Raw genomic sequence first — 20,798 nt, 5'->3', positions numbered from 1 at the left:
TCTCAGTAACTCCTCCTCAATGCTCTCTCCTTCCCTCCTCCTCAATGCTCTCTCCCTCCCTCCTCCTCAATGCTCTCTCCTTCCCCCTCCCTCCTCCTCAATGCTCTCTCCCTCCCTCCTCCTCAATGCTCTCTCCCTCCCTCCTCCTCAATGCTCTCTCCCTCCCTCCTCCTCAATGCTCTCTCCCTCCCTCCTCCTCAATGCTCTCTCCTTCTCCCTCCTTCTCCCTTCCTCCCTCCTCAATGCTCTCTCCTTCCCTCCTCCTCAATGCTCTCTCCCTCCCTCCTCCTCAATGCTCTCTCCCTCCCTCCTCCTCAATGCTCTCTCCCTCCCTCCTCCTCAATGCTCTCTCCTTCCCTCCTCCTCAATGCTCTCTCCTTCTCCTTCCCTCCTCCTCAATGCTCTCTCCTTCCCTCCTCCTCAATGCTCTCTCAGTAACTCCTCCTCAATGCTCTCTCCCTCCCTCCTCCTCAATGCTCTCTCCTTCCATCCTCCTCAATGCTCTATCCTTCCCTCCTCCTCAATGCTCTCTCCCTCCCTCCTCCTCAATGCTCTCTCCTTCCATCCTCCTCAATGCTCTCTCCTTCCCTCCTCCTCAATGCTCTCTCCTTCCTTCCTCCTCAATGCTCTCTCCTTCCCTCCTCCTCAATGCTCTCTCCTTCCCTCCTCCTCAATGCTCTCTCCCTCCCTCCTCCTCAATGCTCTCTCCTTCCCTCCTCCTCAATGCTCTCTCCTTCCCTCCTCAATGCTCTCTCCTTCCCTCTCCTCAATGCTCTCTCCTTCTCCCTCCATCCTCCTCAATGCTCTCTCCCTCCCTCCTCAATGCTCTCTCCTTCTCCCTCCCTCCTCCTCAATGCTCTCTCCTTCCCTCCTCCTCAATGCTCTCTCCTTCCCTCCTCCTCAATGCTCTCTCCTTCCCTCCTCCTCAATGCTCTCTCCTTCCCTCCTCCTCAATGCTCTCTCCTTCCCTCCTCCTCAATGCTCTCTCCTTCCCTCCTCCTCAATGCTCTCTCCTTCCCTCCTCCTCAATGCTCTCTCCTTCCCTCCTCCTCAATGCTCTCTCCTTCCCTCCTCCTCAATGCTCTCTCCTTCCCTCCTCCTCAATGCTCTCTCCTTCCCTCCTCCTCAATGCTCTCTCCTTCCCTCCTCCTCAATGCTCTCTCCTTCCCTCCTCCTCAATGCTCTCTCCTTCCCTCCTCCTCAATGCTCTCTCCTTCCCTCCTCCTCAATGCTCTCTCCTTCCCTCCTCCTCAATGCTCTCTCCTTCCCTCCTCCTCAATGCTCTCTCCTTCCCTCCTCCTCAATGCTCTCTCCTTCCCTCCTCCTCAATGCTCTCTCCTTCCCTCCTCCTCAATGCTCTCTCCTTCCCTCCTCCTCAATGCTCTCTCCTTCCCTCCTCCTCAATGCTCTCTCCTTCCCTCCTCCTCAATGCTCTCTCCTTCTCCCTCTTCAATGCTCTCTCCTTCTCCCTCTTCAATGCTCTCTCCTTCTCCCTCTTCAATGCTCTCTCCTTCTCCCTCCCTCCTCCTCAATGCTCTCTCCTTCTCCTTCCCTCCTCCTCAATGCTCTCTCCTTCCCTCCTCCTCAATGCTCTCTCAGTAACTCCTCCTCAATGCTCTCTCAGTAACTCCTCCTCAATGCTCTCTCCTTCCCTCCTCCTCAATGCTCTCTCCCTCCCTCCTCCTCAATGCTCTCTCCTTCCCCCTCCCTCCTCCTCAATGCTCTCTCCCTCCCTCCTCCTCAATGCTCTCTCCCTCCCTCCTCCTCAATGCTCTCTCCCTCCCTCCTCCTCAATGCTCTCTCCCTCCCTCCTCCTCAATGCTCTCTCCCTCCCTCCTCCTCAATGCTCTCTCCCTCCCTCCTCCTCAATGCTCTCTCCTTCTCCCTCCTTCTCCCTTCCTCCCTCCTCAATGCTCTCTCCTTCCCTCCTCCTCAATGCTCTCTCCCTCCCTCCTCCTCAATGCTCTCTCCCTCCCTCCTCCTCAATGCTCTCTCCCTCCCTCCTCCTCAATGCTCTCTCCCTCCCTCCTCCTCAATGCTCTCTCCTTCCCTCCTCCTCAATGCTCTCTCCTTCTCCTTCCCTCCTCCTCAATGCTCTCTCCTTCCCTCCTCCTCAATGCTCTCTCAGTAACTCCTCCTCAATGCTCTCTCCCTCCCTCCTCCTCAATGCTCTCTCCTTCCATCCTCCTCAATGCTCTATCCTTCCCTCCTCCTCAATGCTCTCTCCCTCCCTCCTCAATGCTCTCTCCTTCCATCCTCCTCAATGCTCTCTCCTTCCTTCCTCCTCAATGCTCTCTCCTTCCCTCCTCCTCAATGCTCTCTCCTTCCCTCCTCCTCAATGCTCTCTCCCTCCCTCCTCCTTCAATGCTCTCTCCTTCCCTCCTCCTCAATGCTCTCTCCTTCCCTCCTCAATGCTCTCTCCTTCCCTCTCCTCAATGCTCTCTCCTTCTCCCTCCATCCTCCTCAATGCTCTCTCCCTCCCTCCTCAATGCTCTCTCCTTCTCCCTCCCTCCTCCTCAATGCTCTCTCCTTCCCTCCTCCTCAATGCTCTCTCCTTCCCTCCTCCTCAATGCTCTCTCCTTCCCTCCTCCTCAATGCTCTCTCCTTCCCTCCTCCTCAATGCTCTCTCCTTCCCTCCTCCTCAATGCTCTCTCCTTCCCTCCTCCTCAATGCTCTCTCCTTCCCTCCTCCTCAATGCTCTCTCCTTCCCTCCTCCTCAATGCTCTCTCCTTCCCTCCTCCTCAATGCTCTCTCCTTCCCTCCTCCTCAATGCTCTCTCCTTCCCTCCTCCTCAATGCTCTCTCCTTCCCTCCTCCTCAATGCTCTCTCCTTCCCTCCTCCTCAATGCTCTCTCCTTCCCTCCTCCTCAATGCTCTCTCCTTCCCTCCTCCTCAATGCTCTCTCCTTCCCTCCTCCTCAATGCTCTCTCCTTCCCTCCTCCTCAATGCTCTCTCCTTCCCTCCTCCTCAATGCTCTCTCCTTCCCTCCTCCTCAATGCTCTCTCCTTCCCTCCTCCTCAATGCTCTCTCCTTCCCTCCTCCTCAATGCTCTCTCCTTCCCTCCTCCTCAATGCTCTCTCCTTCCCTCCTCCTCAATGCTCTCTCCTTCCCTCCTCCTCAATGCTCTCTCCTTCCCTCCTCCTCAATGCTCTCTCCTTCTCCCTCCTCAATGCTCTCTCCTTCTCCCTCTTCAATGCTCTCTCCTTCTCCCTCTTCAATGCTCTCTCCTTCTCCCTCTTCAATGCTCTCTCCTTCTCCCTCCCTCCTCCTCAATGCTCTCTCCCTCCCTCCTCCTCAATGCTCTCTCCCTCCCTCCTCCTCAATGCTCTCTCCTTCCCTCCTCCTCAATGCTCTCTCCTTCCCTCCTCCTCAATGCTCTCTCCTTCCCTCCTCCTCAATGCTCTCTCCTTCCCTCCTCCTCAATGCTCTCTCCTTCCCTCCTCCTCAATGCTCTCTCCTTCCCTCCTCCTCAATGCTCTCTCCTTCCCTCCTCCTCAATGCTCTCTCCTTCCCTCCTCCTCAATGCTCTCTCCTTCCCTCCTCCTCAATGCTCTCTCCTTCCCTCCTCCTCAATGCTCTCTCCTTCCCTCCTCCTCAATGCTCTCTCCTTCCCTCCTCCTCAATGCTCTCTCCTTCCCTCCTCCTCAATGCTCTCTCCTTCTCCCTCCTTCTCCCTCCCTCCTCAATGCTCTCTCCTTCCCTCCTCAATGCTCTCTCCTTCTCCCTACTTCTCCCTGCCTCCCTCCTCAATGCTCTCTCCTTCCCTCCTCCTCAATGCTCTCTCCTTCCCTCCTCCTCAATGCTCTCTCCTTCTCCCTCCTTCTCCCTCCCTCCTCAATGCTCTCTCCTTCCCTCCTCAATGCTCTCTCCTTCTCCCTACTTCTCCCTGCCTCCCTCCTCAATGCTCTCTCCTTCCCTCCTCCTCAATGCTCTCTCCTTCCCTCCTCCTCAATGCTCTCTCCTTCTCCCTCCTCCTCAATGCTCTATCCTTCCCCCTCCCTCCTCCTCAATGCTCTCTCCTTCTCCCTCCTCAATGCTCTCTCCCTCCCTCCTCCTCAATGCTCTCTCCCTCCCTCCTCCTCAATGCGCTCTCCCTCCCTCCTCCTCAATGCTCTCTCCCTCCCTCCCTCCTCCTCAATGCTCTCTCCCTCCCTCCCTCCTCCTCAATGCTCTCTCCCTCCCTCCCTCCTCCTCAATGCTCTCTCCCTCCCTCCCTCCTCCTCAATGCTCTCTCCCTCCCTCCCTCCTCCTCAATGCTCTCTCCCTCCCTCCCTCCTCCTCAATGCTCTCTCCCTCCCTCCCTCCTCCTCAATGCTCTCTCCCTCCCTCCTCCTCAATGCTCTCTCCCTCCCTCCTCCTCAATGCTCTCTCCCTCCCTCCTCCTCAATGCTCTCTCCCTCCCTCCTCCTCAATGCTCTCTCCCTCCCTCCTCCTCAATGCTCTCTCCCTCCCTCCTCCTCAATGCTCTCTCCCTCCCTCCTCCTCAATGCTCTCTCCCTCCCTCCTCCTCAATGCTCTCTCCCTCCCTCCTCCTCAATGCTCTCTCCCTCCCTCCTCCTCAATGCTCTCTCCCTCCCTCCTCCTCAATGCTCTCTCCCTCCCTCCTCCTCAATGCTCTCTCCCTCCCTCCTCCTCAATGCTCTCTCCCTCCCTCCTCCTCAATGCTCTCTCCCTCTCTCCTCCTCAATGCTCTCTCCCTCCCTCCTCCTCAATGCTCTCTCCCTCCCTCCTCCTCAATGCTCTCTCCCTCCCTCCTCCTCAATGCTCTCTCCCTCCCTCCTCCTCAATGCTCTCTCCCTCCCTCCTCCTCAATGCTCTCTCCCTCCCTCCTCCTCAATGCTCTCTCCCTCCCTCCTCCTCAATGCTCTCTCCCTCCCTTCCTCCTCAATGCTCTCTCCTTCTCCCTCCTTCTCCCTCCCTCCCTCCTCAATGCTCTCTCCTTCCCTCCTCCTCAATGCTCTCTCCCTCCCTCCTCCTCAATGCTCTCTCCCTCCCTCCTCCTCAATGCTCTCTCCCTCCCTCCTCCTCAATGCTCTCTCCTTCCCTCCTCCTCAATGCTCTCTCCTTCTCCTTCCCTCCTCCTCAATGCTCTCTCCTTCCCTCCTCCTCAATGCTCTCTCAGTAACTCCTCCTCAATGCTCTCTCCCTCCCTCCTCCTCAATGCTCTCTCCTTCCATCCTCCTCAATGCTCTCTCCCTCCCTCCTCCTCAATGCTCTCTCCCTCCCTCCTCCTCAATGCTCTCTCCTTCCCTCCTCCTCAATGCTCTCTCCTTCCCTCCTCCTCAATGCTCTCTCCTTCTCCTTCCCTCCTCCTCAATGCTCTCTCCTTCCCTCCTCCTCAATGCTCTCTCAGTAACTCCTCCTCAATGCTCTCTCCCTCCCTCCTCCTCAATGCTCTCTCCTTCCATCCTCCTCAATGCTCTATCCTTCCCTCCTCCTCAATGCTCTCTCCCTCCCTCCTCCTCAATGCTCTCTCCTTCCATCCTCCTCAATGCTCTCTCCTTCCCTCCTCCTCAATGCTCTCTCCTTCCTTCCTCCTCAATGCTCTCTCCTTCCCTCCTCCTCAATGCTCTCTCCTTCCCTCCTCCTCAATGCTCTCTCCCTCCCTCCTCCTCAATGCTCTCTCCTTCCCTCCTCCTCAATGCTCTCTCCTTCCCTCCTCAATGCTCTCTCCTTCCCTCTCCTCAATGCTCTCTCCTTCTCCCTCCATCCTCCTCAATGCTCTCTCCCTCCTCCTCAATGCTCTCTCCTTCTCCCTCCCTCCTCCTCAATGCTCTCTCCTTCCCTCCTCCTCAATGCTCTCTCCTTCCCTCCTCCTCAATGCTCTCTCCTTCCCTCCTCCTCAATGCTCTCTCCTTCCCTCCTCCTCAATGCTCTCTCCTTCCCTCCTCCTCAATGCTCTCTCCTTCCCTCCTCCTCAATGCTCTCTCCTTCCCTCCTCCTCAATGCTCTCTCCTTCCCTCCTCATCAATGCTTTCTCCTGAATGCTCTCTCCTTCCCTCCTCCTCAATGCTCTCTCCTTCCCTCCTCCTCAATGCTCTCTCCTTCCCTCCTCCTCAATGCTCTCTCCTTCCCTCCTCCTCAATGCTCTCTCCTTCCCTCCTCCTCAATGCTCTCTCCTTCCCTCCTCCTCAATGCTCTCTCCTTCCCTCCTCCTCAATGCTCTCTCCTTCCCTCCTCCTCAATGCTCTCTCCTTCCCTCCTCCTCAATGCTCTCTCCTTCCCTCCTCCTCAATGCTCTCTCCTTCCCTCCTCCTCAATGCTCTCTCCTTCCCTCCTCCTCAATGCTCTCTCCTTCCCTCCTCCTCAATGCTCTCTCCTTCCCTCCTCCTCAATGCTCTCTCCTTCCCTCCTCCTCAATGCTCTCTCCTTCCCTCCTCCTCAATGCTCTCTCCTTCCCTCCTCCTCAATGCTCTCTCCTTCCCTCCTCCTCAATGCTCTCTCCTTCCCTCCTCCTCAATGCTCTCTCCTTCCCTCCTCCTCAATGCTCTCTCCTTCCCTCCTCCTCAATGCTCTCTCCTTCTCCCTCTTCAATGCTCTCTCCTTCTCCCTCTTCAATGCTCTCTCCTTCTCCCTCCCTCCTCCTCAATGCTCTCTCCTTCTCCCTCCCTCCTCCTCAATGCTCTCTCCCTCCCTCCTCCTCAATGCTCTCTCCTTCCCTCCTCCTCAATGCTCTCTCCTTCCCTCCTCCTCAATGCTCTCTCCTTCCCTCCTCCTCAATGCTCTCTCCTTCCCTCCTCCTCAATGCTCTCTCCTTCCCTCCTCCTCAATGCTCTCTCCTTCCCTCCTCCTCAATGCTCTCTCCTTCCCTCCTCCTCAATGCTCTCTCCTTCCCTCCTCCTCAATGCTCTCTCCTTCCCTCCTCCTCAATGCTCTCTCCTTCCCTCCTCCTCAATGCTCTCTCCTTCCCTCCTCCTCAATGCTCTCTCCTTCCCTCCTCCTCAATGCTCTCTCCTTCCCTCCTCCTCAATGCTCTCTCCTTCTCCCTCCTTCTCCCTCCCTCCTCAATGCTCTCTCCTTCCCTCCTCAATGCTCTCTCCTTCTCCCTACTTCTCCCTGCCTCCCTCCTCAATGCTCTCTCCTTCCCTCCTCCTCAATGCTCTCTCCTTCCCTCCTCCTCAATGCTCTCTCCTTCTCCCTCCTCCTCAATGCTCTATCCTTCCTTCTCCCTCCTCAATGCTCTCTCCCTCCCTCCTCAATGCGCTCTCCCTCCCTCCTCCTCAATGCTCTCTCCCTCCCTCCTCCTCAATGCTCTCTCCCTCCCTCCTCCTCAATGCTCTCTCCCTCCTCCTCCTCAATGCTCTCTCCCTCCCTCCTCCTCAATGCTCTCTCCCTCCCTCCTCCTCCTCAATGCTCTCTCCCTCCCTCCTCCTCCTCAATGCTCTCTCCCTCCCTCCTCCTCCTCAATGCTCTCTCCCTCCCTCCTCCTCCTCAATGCTCTCTCCCTCCCTCCTCCTCCTCAATGCTCTCTCCCTCCCTCCTCCTCCTCAATGCTCTCTCCCTCCCTCCTCCTCAATGCTCTCTCCCTCCCTCCTCCTCAATGCTCTCTCCCTCCCTCCTCCTCAATGCTCTCTCCCTCCCTCCTCCTCAATGCTCTCTCCCTCCCTCCTCCTCAATGCTCTCTCCCTCCCTCCTCCTCAATGCTCTCTCCCTCCCTCCTCCTCAATGCTCTCTCCCTCCCTCCTCCTCAATGCTCTCTCCCTCCCTCCTCCTCAATGCTCTCTCCCTCCCTCCTCCTCAATGCTCTCTCCCTCCCTCCTCCTCAATGCTCTCTCCCTCCCTCCTCCTCAATGCTCTCTCCCTCCCTCCTCCTCAATGCTCTCTCCCTCCCTCCTCCTCAATGCTCTCTCCCTCCCTCCTCCTCAATGCTCTCTCCCTCCCTCCTCCTCAATGCTCTCTCCCTCCCTCCTCCTCAATGCTCTCTCCCTCCCTTCCTCCTCAATGCTCTCTCCCTCCCTTCCTCCTCAATGCTCTCTCCCTCCCTTCCTCCTCAATGCTCTCTCCCTCCCTTCCTCCTCAATGCTCTCTCCCTCACTTCCTCCTCAATGCTCTCTCCCTCACTTCCTCCTCAATGCTCTCTCCCTCACTTCCTCCTCAATGCTCTCTCCCTCACTTCCTCCTCAATGCTCTCTCCCTCACTTCCTCCTCAATGCTCTCTCCCTCCCTCCTCCTCAATGCTCTCTCCCTCCCTCCTCCTCAATGCTCTCTCCCTCCCTCCTCCTCAATGCTCTCTCCCTCCCTCCTCCTCAATGCTCTCTCCCTCCCTCCTCCTCAATGCTCTCTCCCTCCCTCCTCCTCAATGCTCTCTCCCTCCCTCCTCCTCAATGCTCTCTCCCTCCCTCCTCCTCAATGCTCTCTCCCTCCCTCCTCCTCAATGCTCTCTCCCTCCCTCCTCCTCAATGCTCTCTCCCTCCCTCCTCCTCAATGCTCTCTCCCTCCCTCCTCCTCAATGCTCTCTCCCTCCCTCCTCCTCAATGCTCTCTCCCTCCCTCCTCCTCAATGCTCTCTCCCTCCCTCCTCCTCAATGCTCTCTCCCTCCCTCCTCCTCAATGCTCTCTCCCTCCCTCCTCCTCAATGCTCTCTCCCTCCCTCCTCCTCAATGCTCTCTCCCTCCCTCCTCCTCAATGCTCTCTCCCTCCCTCCTCCTCAATGCTCTCTCCCTCCCCCCTCCTCAATGCTCTCTCCCTCCTCCCTCCTCAATGCTCTCTCCCTCCTCCCTCCTCAATGCTCTCTCCTCCCTCCCTCCTCCTCAATGCTCTCTCCTCCCTCCCTCCTCCTCAATGCTCTCTCCTCCCTCCCTCCTCCTCAATGCTCTCTCCTCCCTCCCTCCTCCTCAATGCTCTCTCCTCCCTCCCTCCTCCTCAATGCTCTCTCCTCCCTCCCTCCTCCTCAATGCTCTCCTCCCTCCCTCCTCCTCAATGCTCTCTCCTCCCTCCCTCCTCCTCAATGCTCTCTCCTCCCTCCCTCCTCCTCAATGCTCTCTCCTTCCCTCCTCCTCAATGCTCTCTCCTTCCCTCCTCCTCAATGCTCTCTCCTTCCCTCCTCCTCAATGCTCTCTCCTTCCCTCCTCCTCAATGCTCTCTCCTTCCCTCCTCCTCAATGCTCTCTCCTTCCCTCCTCCTCAATGCTCTCTCCTTCCCTCCTCCTCAATGCTCTCTCCTTCCCTCCTCCTCAATGCTCTCTCCTTCCCTCCTCCTCAATGCTCTCTCCTTCCCTCCTCCTCAATGCTCTCTCCTTCTCCCTCCTCCTCAATGCTCTCTCCTTCCCTCCTCCTCAATGCTCTCTCCTTCCCTCCTCCTCAATGCTCTCTCCTTCCCTCCTCCTCAATGCTCTCTCCTTCCCTCCTCCTCAATGCTCTCTCCCTCCCTCCTCCTCAATGCTCTCTCCTTCCCTCCTCCTCAATGCTCTCTCCTTCCCCCTCCCTCCTCCTCAATGCTCTCTCCTTCCCCCTCCCTCCTCCTCAATGCTCTCTCCCTCCCTCCTCCTCAATGCTCTCTCCCTCCCTCCTCCTCAATGCTCTCTCCTTCCCTCCTCCTCAATGCTCTCTCCTTCCCTCCTCCTCAATGCTCTCTCCTTCCCTCCTCCTCAATGCTCTCTCCTTCCCTCCTCCTCAATGCTCTCTCCTTCCCTCCTCCTCAATGCGCTCTCCTTCCCTCCTCCTCAATGCTCTCTCCTTCCCTCCTCCTCAATGCTCTCTCCTTCCCTCCTCCTCAATGCTCTCTCCTTCCCTCCTCCTCAATGCTCTCTCCTTCCCTCCTCCTCAATGCTCTCTCCTTCCCTCCTCCTCAATGCTCTCTCCCTCCCTCCTCCTCAATGCTCTCTCCTTCCCTCCTCCTCAATGCTCTCTCCTTCCCTCCTCCTCAATGCTCTCTCCCTCCCTCCTCCTCAATGCTCTCTCCTTCCCCCTCCCTCCTCCTCAATGCTCTCTCCTTCCCCCTCCCTCCTCCTCAATGCTCTCTCCCTCCCTCCTCCTCAATGCTCTCTCCTTCCCCCTCCCTCCTCCTCAATGCTCTCTCCTTCCCCCTCCCTCCTCCTCAATGCTCTCTCCTTCCCCCTCCCTCCTCCTCAATGCTCTCTCCTTCCCCCTCCCTCCTCCTCAATGCTCTCTCCTTCCCCCTCAGTTTATTGTCAGGGGAAATAGTTAGCCGAAGTGTGTGCATGTTCATGTGTGTATTCCTAAACAGTTTGTTGTTTTCCAGTAAATCATCAAGAGTCTCTCTCTCTCTCTCTTTCTATCCCTCTGTCTCTTTCTATCCCTCTCTCTCTTTCTATCCCTCTCTCTCTTTCTATCCCTCTCTCTCTTTCTATCCCTCTCTCTCTCTTTCTATCCCTCTCTCTCTCTTTCTATCCCTCTCTCTCTCTTTCTATCCCTCTCTCTCTCTTTCCCTCGCTCTCTCTCTCTCTCTCTCTCCTTATTAAATGCCACATGCCTTAAAGAAGTAGTGTACATAGCTCTTACCTGGTTTGTGGTTAGGTAATCTGCTAGCGTGTTCAGGAGCTTGTAATAGATCTCAAACCAGGGCAGATAACTGAGAGACGGAGAGAAACACAAAATACACATGTTTACAATCAAGCAAGAATTCTAAATAATGAATAAATGCACAATAAGAAGTGAGCTATGGACTCAGCCAGGGCGCTATGGACTCAGCCAGGGCGCTATGGACTCAGCCAGGGCGCTATGGACTCAGCCAGGGCGCTATGGACTCAGCCAGGGCGCTATGGACTCAGCCAGGGCGCTATGGACTCAGCCAGGGCGCTATGGACTCAGCCAGGGCGCTATGGACTCAGCCAGGGCGCTATGGACTCAGCCAGGGCGCTATGGACTCAGCCAGGGCGCTATGGACTCAGCCAGGGCGCTATGGACTCAGCCAGGGCGCTATGGACTCAGCCAGGGCGCTATGGACTCAGCCAGGGCGCTATGGACTCAGCCAGGGCGCTATGGACTCAGCCAGGGCGCTATGGACTCAGCCAGGGCGCTATGGACTCAGCCAGGGCGCTATGGACTCAGCCAGGGCGCTATGGACTCAGCCATTGTATAGTCCTACTGCTGTGGGTAAAATAGTATACTGTACATCTCATCAACGCATTCTTCTTATTCTGGGGGCTTTGCATTTTACACATTCCTGTCGTTTTACACATTCCTGTCGCTTTACACATTCCTGGGCCAGTGAGAGCTGTGGTAGGAGGAGGAGGAGGAGGAGGAGGAGGAGGAGGAGGAGAAGGAGGAGGAGGAGGAGGAGGAGGAGGAGGGGGAGGGATGCCATGGTTTACAAGCATACTGATCCCAGATGCACAGCCCAGGCTCAACACAAGCCAACACGCAGACGCAGAGGGAGAGAAGCACTACCACACCACTTATTTACACATTTTCAAATAGACATTCCTTCTGGTTTTTCCTTACCTAATTAATGTCAATTTAATAAATAAAATGAACAAACTAAAAATAATTTATACTGTAGTGTTTGTGTTATAGCTAATGGCAGAATACACCCACCAGAAGCCAGAAGCATCTGCAACATGTCTCGCTTGATAAGATTGACACGTTCTTGGCGGAGATATTTGACTTGCTTTTGAGGTGGAATGTGGCCAGCGTTTTGTTTTGGCTCGAAGGTTGCTCAGAAAAAAAGCTCAAATCATTTATAATGTTATGCAATCAAATAATAAAAAAATGTGGTGGGGTATCGAAGTGAGTTATTAAAATATTATTCAGCCTTGGTTGTTAACATGTATTTTAGAAAACGTCTGGCATAATGACAGTGGAAAACGTTATCAATCTGCACTTCAACAAATAAATAGATGCTTCCTTAACTGAAGGAAGGATGAAATTAAGAACAAATTAATTAATGAATACGGTCAAAATGAAACTTAAATGAAACAAAATGTGTGGGTATTATGCATAAACAAAAGTTGGTTGTTAAATTGAAATGGCTACCTGGCTAACAAAAAATGACCTCCAAAAAAAAATCGCAATGAAACTTTCATTAAAATACTGTCTCTAAGCTGACTAATGTAGTAAGTAGGCTAATACAAAATAATTCCAAAGAGATGACAATAAAATGTTTGATTTGTAATCCCAAGTAAAAAGTAAGGGTGTGTGTGTGTGTGTGTGTGTGTGTGTGTGTGTGTGTGTGTGTGTGTGTGTGTGTGTGTGTGTGTGTCTTGGCTGAGGGACTTTTATTAGCCGTGGAAGTCCTGTAGAGACAGGGGGATGCTGGGTAGTTCTCAGGGCATGGGTCACTGGCTGCTCTGCAGACTGGAATTAACACACAACAAGAAAACAAAGTCAACCTAATGCAAATTTTAATATTGCTAAATCTGCAAGGGGCCAATGACATGGCGATTCCCGGGCAAGTGCAGCCAAGCGCAGCCATCAGGGGGCCTGAGTGACCATTAACCTGGAACAATCAGCTTCTTCACATGCCAATATTTTGATGTCCGCATGAAGATCTCCCCGTAATCAGGTCATACACTGTCGAAACCCAAAACCTAACATGCCTGTGTTATCAACAGAATTCACATGCTGACTGGACATTTAAAAACAGAAACCTAAAGAGATAAATATGCCATGTTTCCAAACAAAATAGCAGTGGATATTTATATGAGATGTGGGTGTGTTGAAGTTAATCAATACCACCAAAAAAATGCAAAAAATAAAAATAGAAAATCTGAGCATGTCACTGAAATCGTCATTATCAGTCTCCTCTTGCCCTTTGTTTAAGAAGCTAGGCTCCTGGACACTAATCCCTTCCATATCCCACGTCAGGGTTTATTTAAATAGTCCTCTCTCGCTCTCTCCTCATCTGTCCTGTCAGCCTCTCCATCGTCAGGCCTCACAACCCTTTCAACCATCACACTCCTTAATGACCAGGCTGTAATCTTTTGTGTTAGAGACAAAGAAATGATTGGTGTAGCAGAGAGCAGCGAACTGCAACTCATGGTGATACCCAGATAGGGATACCAGACTACATCTTGCCTTAGCAAAATTAGGCTGAGGTTTCTCTATGGTATGCGTTTATTTTTTCTTAAATGAAACTATGTCAGTAAGCACTGCTCCTCTCCCCAGTTGAAGGCTTAGCGCTGTTTGTGTTTCCTAAGTCCCCGATAGAAAGACATCCATCACTGTGTGTGGGGGCTTGGTTATCTCTCCAGCCGTTTTAAAACACACATGTCCTTCAAAGTACTGTATACTCACAAAGTAAACCAATTAATCTGGGGTCCACCCTCATACTGTATCCCCTACCACGACCCCTCATACTGTATCCCCTACCACGACCCCTCATACTCTATCCCCTACCACGACCCCTCATACTCTATCCCCTACCACGACCCCTCATACTCTATCCCCTACCACGACCCCTCATACTCTATCCCCTACCACGACCCCTCATACTCTATCCCCTACCACGACCCCTCAGACTGTATCCCCTACCACGACCCCTCATACTGTATCCCCTACCACGACCCCTCATACTGTATCCCCTACCACGACCCCTCATACTGTATCCCCTACCACGACCCCTCAGACTGTATCCCCTACCACGACCCCTCAGACTGTATCCCCTACCACAACCCCTCATACTGTATCCCCTACCACGACCCCTCATACTGTATCCCCTACCACGACCCCTCAGACTGTATCCCCTACCACGGCCCCTCATACTGTATCCCCTACCACGGCCCCTCATACTGTATCCCCTACCACGGCCCCTCATACTGTATCCTCTACCACGGCCCCTCATACTGTATCCCCTACCACGACCCCTCATACTGTATCCCCTACCACGACCCCTCAGACTGTATCCCCTAACACGACCCCTCAGACTGTATCCCCTACCACAACACAACCCCTCATACTGTGTCCCCTACCACGACCCCTCATACTGTATCCCCTACCACGACCCCTCATACTGTATCCCCTACCACGACCCCTCATACTGTATCCCCTACCACGACCCCTCAGACTGTATCCCCTACCACAACCCCTCATACTGTATCCCCTACCACGACCCCTCATACTGTATCCCCTACCACGACCCCTCAGACTGTATCCCCTAACCCGACCCCTCATACTGTATCCCCTACCACGACCCCTCATACTGTATCCCCTACCACGACCCCTCATACTGTATCCCCTACCACGACCCCTCATACTGTATCCCCTACCACGACCCCTCATACTGTATCCCCTACCACGACCCCTCATACTGTATCCCCTACCACGACCCCTCATACTGTATCCCCTACCACAACCCCTCATACTGTATCCCCTACCACAACCCCTCATACTGTATCCCCTACCACGACCCCTCATACTGTATCCCCTACCACGACCCCTCATACTGTATCCCCTACCACAACACAACCCCTCATACTGTATCCCCTACCACAACACAACCCCTCATACTGTATCCCCTACCACGACCCCTCAGACTGTATCCCCTACCACAACACAACCCCTCATACTGTATCCCCTACCACAACCCCTCATACTGTATCCCCTACCACGACCCCTCATACTGTATCCCCTACCACGACCCCTCAGACGGTATCCCCTACCACGACCCCTCAGACGGTATCCCCTACCACGACCCCTCATACTGTATCCCCGACAACGACCCCTCATACTGTATCCCCTACCACGACCCCTCAGACTGTATCCCCTACCACGACCCCTCATACTGTATCCCCTACCACGACCCCTCATACTGTATCCCCTACCACGACCCCTCAGACTGTATCCCCTACCACGACCCCTCAGACTGTATCCCCTACCACGACCCCTCATACTGTATCCCCTACCACGACCCCTCATACTGTATCCCCTACCACAACCCCCCATACTGTATCCCCTACCACGACCCCTCATACTGTATCCCCTACCACAACCCCTCATACTGTATCCCCTACCACAACCCCTCATACTGTATCCCCTACCACAACCCCTCATACTGTATCCCCTACCAAAACCCCTCATACTGTATCCCCTACCACGACCCCTCATACTGTATCCCCTACCACAACACAACCCCTCATACTGTATCCCCTACCACAACACAACCCCTCATACTGTATCCCCTACCACGACCCCTCAGACTGTATCCCCTACCACGACCCCTCATACTGTGTCCCCTACCACAACCCCTCAGACTGTATCCCCTACCACAACACAACCCCTCATACTGTATCCCCTACGACGACCCCTCATACTGTATCCCCTACCACGACCCCTCATACTGTATCCCCTACCACGACCCCTCATACTGTATACCCTACCACGACCCCTCATACTGTATACCCTACCACGACCCCTCAGACTGTATCCCCTACCACGACCCCTTATACTGTATCCCCTACCACGACCCCTTATACTGTATCCCCTACCACGACCCCTTATACTGTATCCCCGACCACGACCCCTCATTCTGTATCCCCTACCACAACACAACCCCTCATACTGTATTCCCTACCACAACCCCTCAGACTGTATCCCCTACCACGACCCCTCATACTGTATCCCCTACCACAACCCCTAAACTGTATCCCCTACCACAACACAACCCCTCATACTGTATCCCCTACCACGACCCCTCATACTGTATCCCCTACCACGACCCCTCAGACTGTATCCCCTACCACGACCCCTCAGACTGTATCCCCTACCACGACCCCTCATACTGTATCCCCGACCACGACCCCTCATACTGTATCCCCTACCACAACACAACCCCTCATACTGTATTCCCTACCACAACCCCTCAGACTGTATCCCCTACCACGACCCCTCATACTGTCTCCCCTACCACGACCCCTCATACTGTATCCCCTACCACAACACAACCCCTCATACTGTATTCCCTACCACAACCCCTCAGACTGTATCCCCTACCACGACCCCTCAGACTGTATCCCCTACCACGACCCCTCAGACTGTTTCCCCTACCACGACCCCTCATACTGTATCCCCTACCACGACCCCTCAGACTGTATCCCCTACCACGACACAACCCCTCAGACTGTATCCCCTACCACGACTCCTCATACTGTGTCCCCTACCACGACCCCTCATACTGTGTCCCCTACCACGACCCCTCATACTGTATCCTCTACCACGACCCCTCATACTGTATCCCCTACCACGACCCCTCATACTGTATCCCCTACCAACACACACCCCTCAGACTGTATCCCTTACCACGACCCCTCATACTGTATCCCCTACCACAACCCCTCATACTGTATCCCCTACCACAACACCTCATACTGTATCCCCTACCACGACCCCTCATACTGTATTCCCTACCACGACCCCTCATACTGTATCCCCTACCACAACACAACCCCTCAGACTGTATCCCCTACCACGACCCCTCATACTGTGTCCCCTACCACAACACAACCCCTCAGACTGTATCCCCTACCACGACCCCTCATACTGTATCCCCTACCAAAACCCCTCATACTGTATCCCCTACCACGACCCCTCATACTGTATCCCCTACCACGACCCCTCATACTGTATTCCCTACCACGACCCCTCATACTGTGTCCCCTACCACGACCCCTCATACTGTGTCCCCTACCACGACCCCTCATACTGTATCCCCTACCACGGCCCCTCATACTGTATCCCCGACCACGGCCCCTCATACTGTATCCCCGACCACGGCCCCTCATACTGTATCCCCTACCACGGCCCCTCATACTGTATCCCCTACCACGACCCCTCATACTGTATCCCCTACCACGACCCCTCATACTGTATCCCCTACCACGGCCCCTCATACTGTATCCCCTACCACGACCCCTCATACTGTATCCCCTACCACGACCCCTCATACTGTATCCCCTACCACAACCCCTCATACTGTATCCCCTACCACAACACAACCCCTCATACTGTATTCCCTACCACAACCCCTCAGACTGTATCCCCTACCACGACCCCTCATACTGTGTCCCCTACCACAACCCCTCAGACTGTATCCCCTACCACAACACAACCCCTCATACTGTATCCCCTACCACGACCCCTCATACTGTATCCCCTACCACGACCCCTCAGACTGTATCCCCTACCACGACCCCTCAGACTGTATCCCCTACCACGACCCCTCATACTGTATCCCCTACCACGACCCCTCATACTGTATCCCCTACCACGACCCCTCATACTGTATCCCCTACCACGGCCCCTCATACTGTATCCCCTACCACGACCCCTCAGACTGTATCCCATACCACGACCCCTCATACTGTATCCCCGACCACGACCCCTCATACTGTATCCCCTACCACAACACAACCCCTCATACTGTATTCCCTACCACAACCCCTCAGACTGTATCCCCTACCACGACCCCTCATACTGTATCCCCTACCACAACCCCTAAACTGTATCCCCTACCACAACACAACCCCTCATACTGTATCCCCTACCACGACCCCTCATACTGTATCCCCTACCACGACCCCTCAGACTGTATCCCCTACCACGACCCCTCAGACTGTATCCCCTACCACGACCCCTCATACTGTATCCCCGACCACGACCCCTCATACTGTATCCCCTACCACAACACAACCCCTCATACTGTATTCCCTACCACAACCCCTCAGACTGTATCCCCTACCACGACCCCTCATACTGTCTCCCCTACCACGACCCCTCATACTGTATCCCCTACCACAACACAACCCCTCATACTGTATTCCCTACCACAACCCCTCAGACTGTATCCCCTACCACGACCCCTCATACTATGTCCCCTACCACAACACAACCCCTCATACTGTATCCCCTACCACAACACAACCCCTCAGACTGTATCCCCTACCACGACTCCTCATACTGTGTCCCCTACCACGACCCCTCATACTGTGTCCCCTACCACGACCCCTCATACTGTATCCCCTACCACGACCCCTCATACTGTATCCCCTACCACGACCCCTCATACTGTATCCCCTACCACAACACAACCCCTCAGACTGTATCCCCTACCACGACCCCTCATACTGTATCCCCTACCACAACCCCTCATACTGTATCCCCTACCACAACACAACCCCTCAGACTGTATCCCCTACCACGACCCCTCATACTGTGTCCCCTACCACAACACAACCCCTCAGACTGTATCCCCTACCACGACCCCTCATACTGTATCCCCTACCACAACCCCTCATACTGTATCCCCTACCACAACCCCTCATACTGTATCCCCTACCACGACCCCTCATACTGTATTCCCTACCACGACCCCTCATACTGTATCCCCTACCACAACACAACCCCTCAGACTGTATCCCCTACCACGACCCCTCATACTGTGTCCCCTACCACAACACAACCCCTCAGACTGTATCCCCTACCACGACCCCTCATACTGTATCCCCTACCACAACCCCTCATACTGTATCCCCTACCACAACCCCTCATACTGTATCCCCTACCACGACCCCTCATACTGTATTCCCTACCACGACCCCTCATACTGTATTCCCTACCACGACCCCTCATACTGTGTCCCCTACCACGACCCCTCATACTGTGTCCCCTACCACGACCCCTCATACTGTATCCCCTACCACGGCCCCTCATACTGTATCCCCTACCACGGCCCCTCATACTGTATCCCCTACCACGGCCCCTCATACTGTATCCCCTACCACGACCCCTCATACTGTATCCCCTACCACGACCCCTCATACTGTATCCCCTACCACGGCCCCTCATACTGTATCCCCTACCACGACCCCTCATACTGTATCCCCTACCACGACCCCTCATACTGTATCCCCTACCACGACCCCTCATACTGTATCCCCTACCACGACCCCTCATACTGTGTCCCCTACCACAACACAACCCCTCATACTGTATCCCCTACCACGACCCCTCATACTGTATCCCCTACCACGACCCCTCATACTGTATCCCCTACCACGACCCCTCAGACTGTATCCCCTACCACGACCCCTCATACTGTATCCACGACCACGACCCCTCATACTGTATCCCCTACCACAACACAACCCCTCATACTGTATTCCCTACCACAACCCCTCAGACTGTATCCCCTACCACGACCCCTCATACTGTGTCCCCTACCACAACCCCTCAGACTGTATCCCCTACCACAACACAACCCCTCATACTGTATCCCCTACCACGACCCCTCATACTGTATCCCCTACCACGACCCCTCAGACTGTATCCCCTACCACGACCCCTCAGACTGTCTCCCCTACCACGACCCCTCATACTGTATCCCCTACCACGACCCCTCATACTGTATCCCCTACCACGACCCCTCATACTGTATCCCCTACCACGGCCCCTCATACTGTATCCCCTACCACGACCCCTCAGACTGTATCCCCTACCACGACCCCTCATACTGTATCCCCGACCACGACCCCTCATACTGTATCCCCTACCACAACACAACCCCTCATACTGTATTCCCTACCACAACCCCTCAGACTGTATCCCCTACCACGACCCCTCATACTGTATCCCCTACCACAACCCCTAAACTGTATCCCCTACCACAACACAACCCCTCATACTGTATCCCCTACCACGACCCCTCATACTGTATCCCCTACCACGACCCCTCAGACTGTATCCCCTACCACGACCCCTCAGACTGTATCCCCTACCACGACCCCTCATACTGTATCCCCGACCACGACCCCTCATACTGTATCCCCTACCACAACACAACCCCTCATACTGTATTCCCTACCACAACCCCTCAGACTGTATCCCCTACCACGACCCCTCATACTGTCTCCCCTACCACGACCCCTCATACTGTATCCCCTACCACAACACAACCCCTCATACTGTATTCCCTACCACAACCCCTCAGACTGTATCCCCTACCACGACCCCTCAGACTGTATCCCCTACCACGACCCCTCAGACTGTTTCCCCTACCACGACCCCTCATACTGTATCCCCTACCACGACCCCTCAGACTGTATCCCCTACCACGACCCCTCATACCGTATCCCCTACCACGACCCCTCATACTGTGGCCCCTACCACAACACAACCCCTCATACTGTATCCCCTACCACGACCCCTCATACTGTATCCCCTACCACAACCCCTCAGACTGTATCCCCTACCACAACCCCTCATACTGTATCCCCTACCACGACCCCTCATACTATGTCCCCTACCACAACACAACCCCTCATACTGTATCCCCTACCACAACACAACCCCTCAGACTGTATCCCCTACCACGACTCCTCATACTGTGTCCCCTACCACGACCCCTCATACTGTGTCCCCTACCACGACCCCTCATACTGTATCCCCTACCACGACCCCTCATACTGTATCCCCTACCACGACCCCTCATACTGTCTCCCCTACCACAACACAACCCCTCAGACTGTATCCCCTACCACGACCCCTCATACTGTATCCCCTACCACAACCCCTCATACTGTATCCCCTACCACAACACAACCCGTCAGACTGTATCCCCTACCACGACCCCTCATACTGTGTCCCCTACCACAACACAACCCCTCAGACTGTATCCCCTACCACGACCCCTCATACTGTATCCCCTACCACAACCCCTCATACTGTATCCCCTACCACGACCCCTCATACTGTATCCCCTACCACGACCCCTCATACTGTATTCCCTACCACGACCCCTCATACTGTGTCCCCTACCACGACCCCTCATACTGTGTCCCCTACCACGACCCCTCATACTGTATCCCCTACCACGACCCCTCATACTGTATCCCCTACCACGACCCCTCATA

The 20,798-nt window shown here is 54.5% G+C and overlaps 1 protein-coding gene across 5 annotated transcripts in view; it reads right to left on the bottom strand.

The window, feature by feature from the left end:
- LOC129869371 (DENN domain-containing protein 1B-like) overlaps positions 1-20,798 on the bottom strand; it is a 316,391-nt gene that overhangs the window by 160,973 nt on the left and 134,620 nt on the right. For all 5 annotated transcript variants that reach the window (XM_055943720.1, XM_055943716.1, XM_055943717.1 and 2 more), the window contains one exon: positions 10,459-10,528. In XM_055943720.1, coding sequence (XP_055799695.1) covers positions 10,459-10,528 — 70 coding nt within the window. The remainder of the gene's footprint in view (positions 1-10,458; positions 10,529-20,798) is intronic.

This window comes from Salvelinus fontinalis, chromosome 14 (genome assembly GCF_029448725.1).
Source record: "Salvelinus fontinalis isolate EN_2023a chromosome 14, ASM2944872v1, whole genome shotgun sequence".
NCBI lineage: Eukaryota > Metazoa > Chordata > Actinopteri > Salmoniformes > Salmonidae > Salvelinus > Salvelinus fontinalis.
This window is presented reverse-complemented; position numbering and strand designations above follow the sequence as displayed.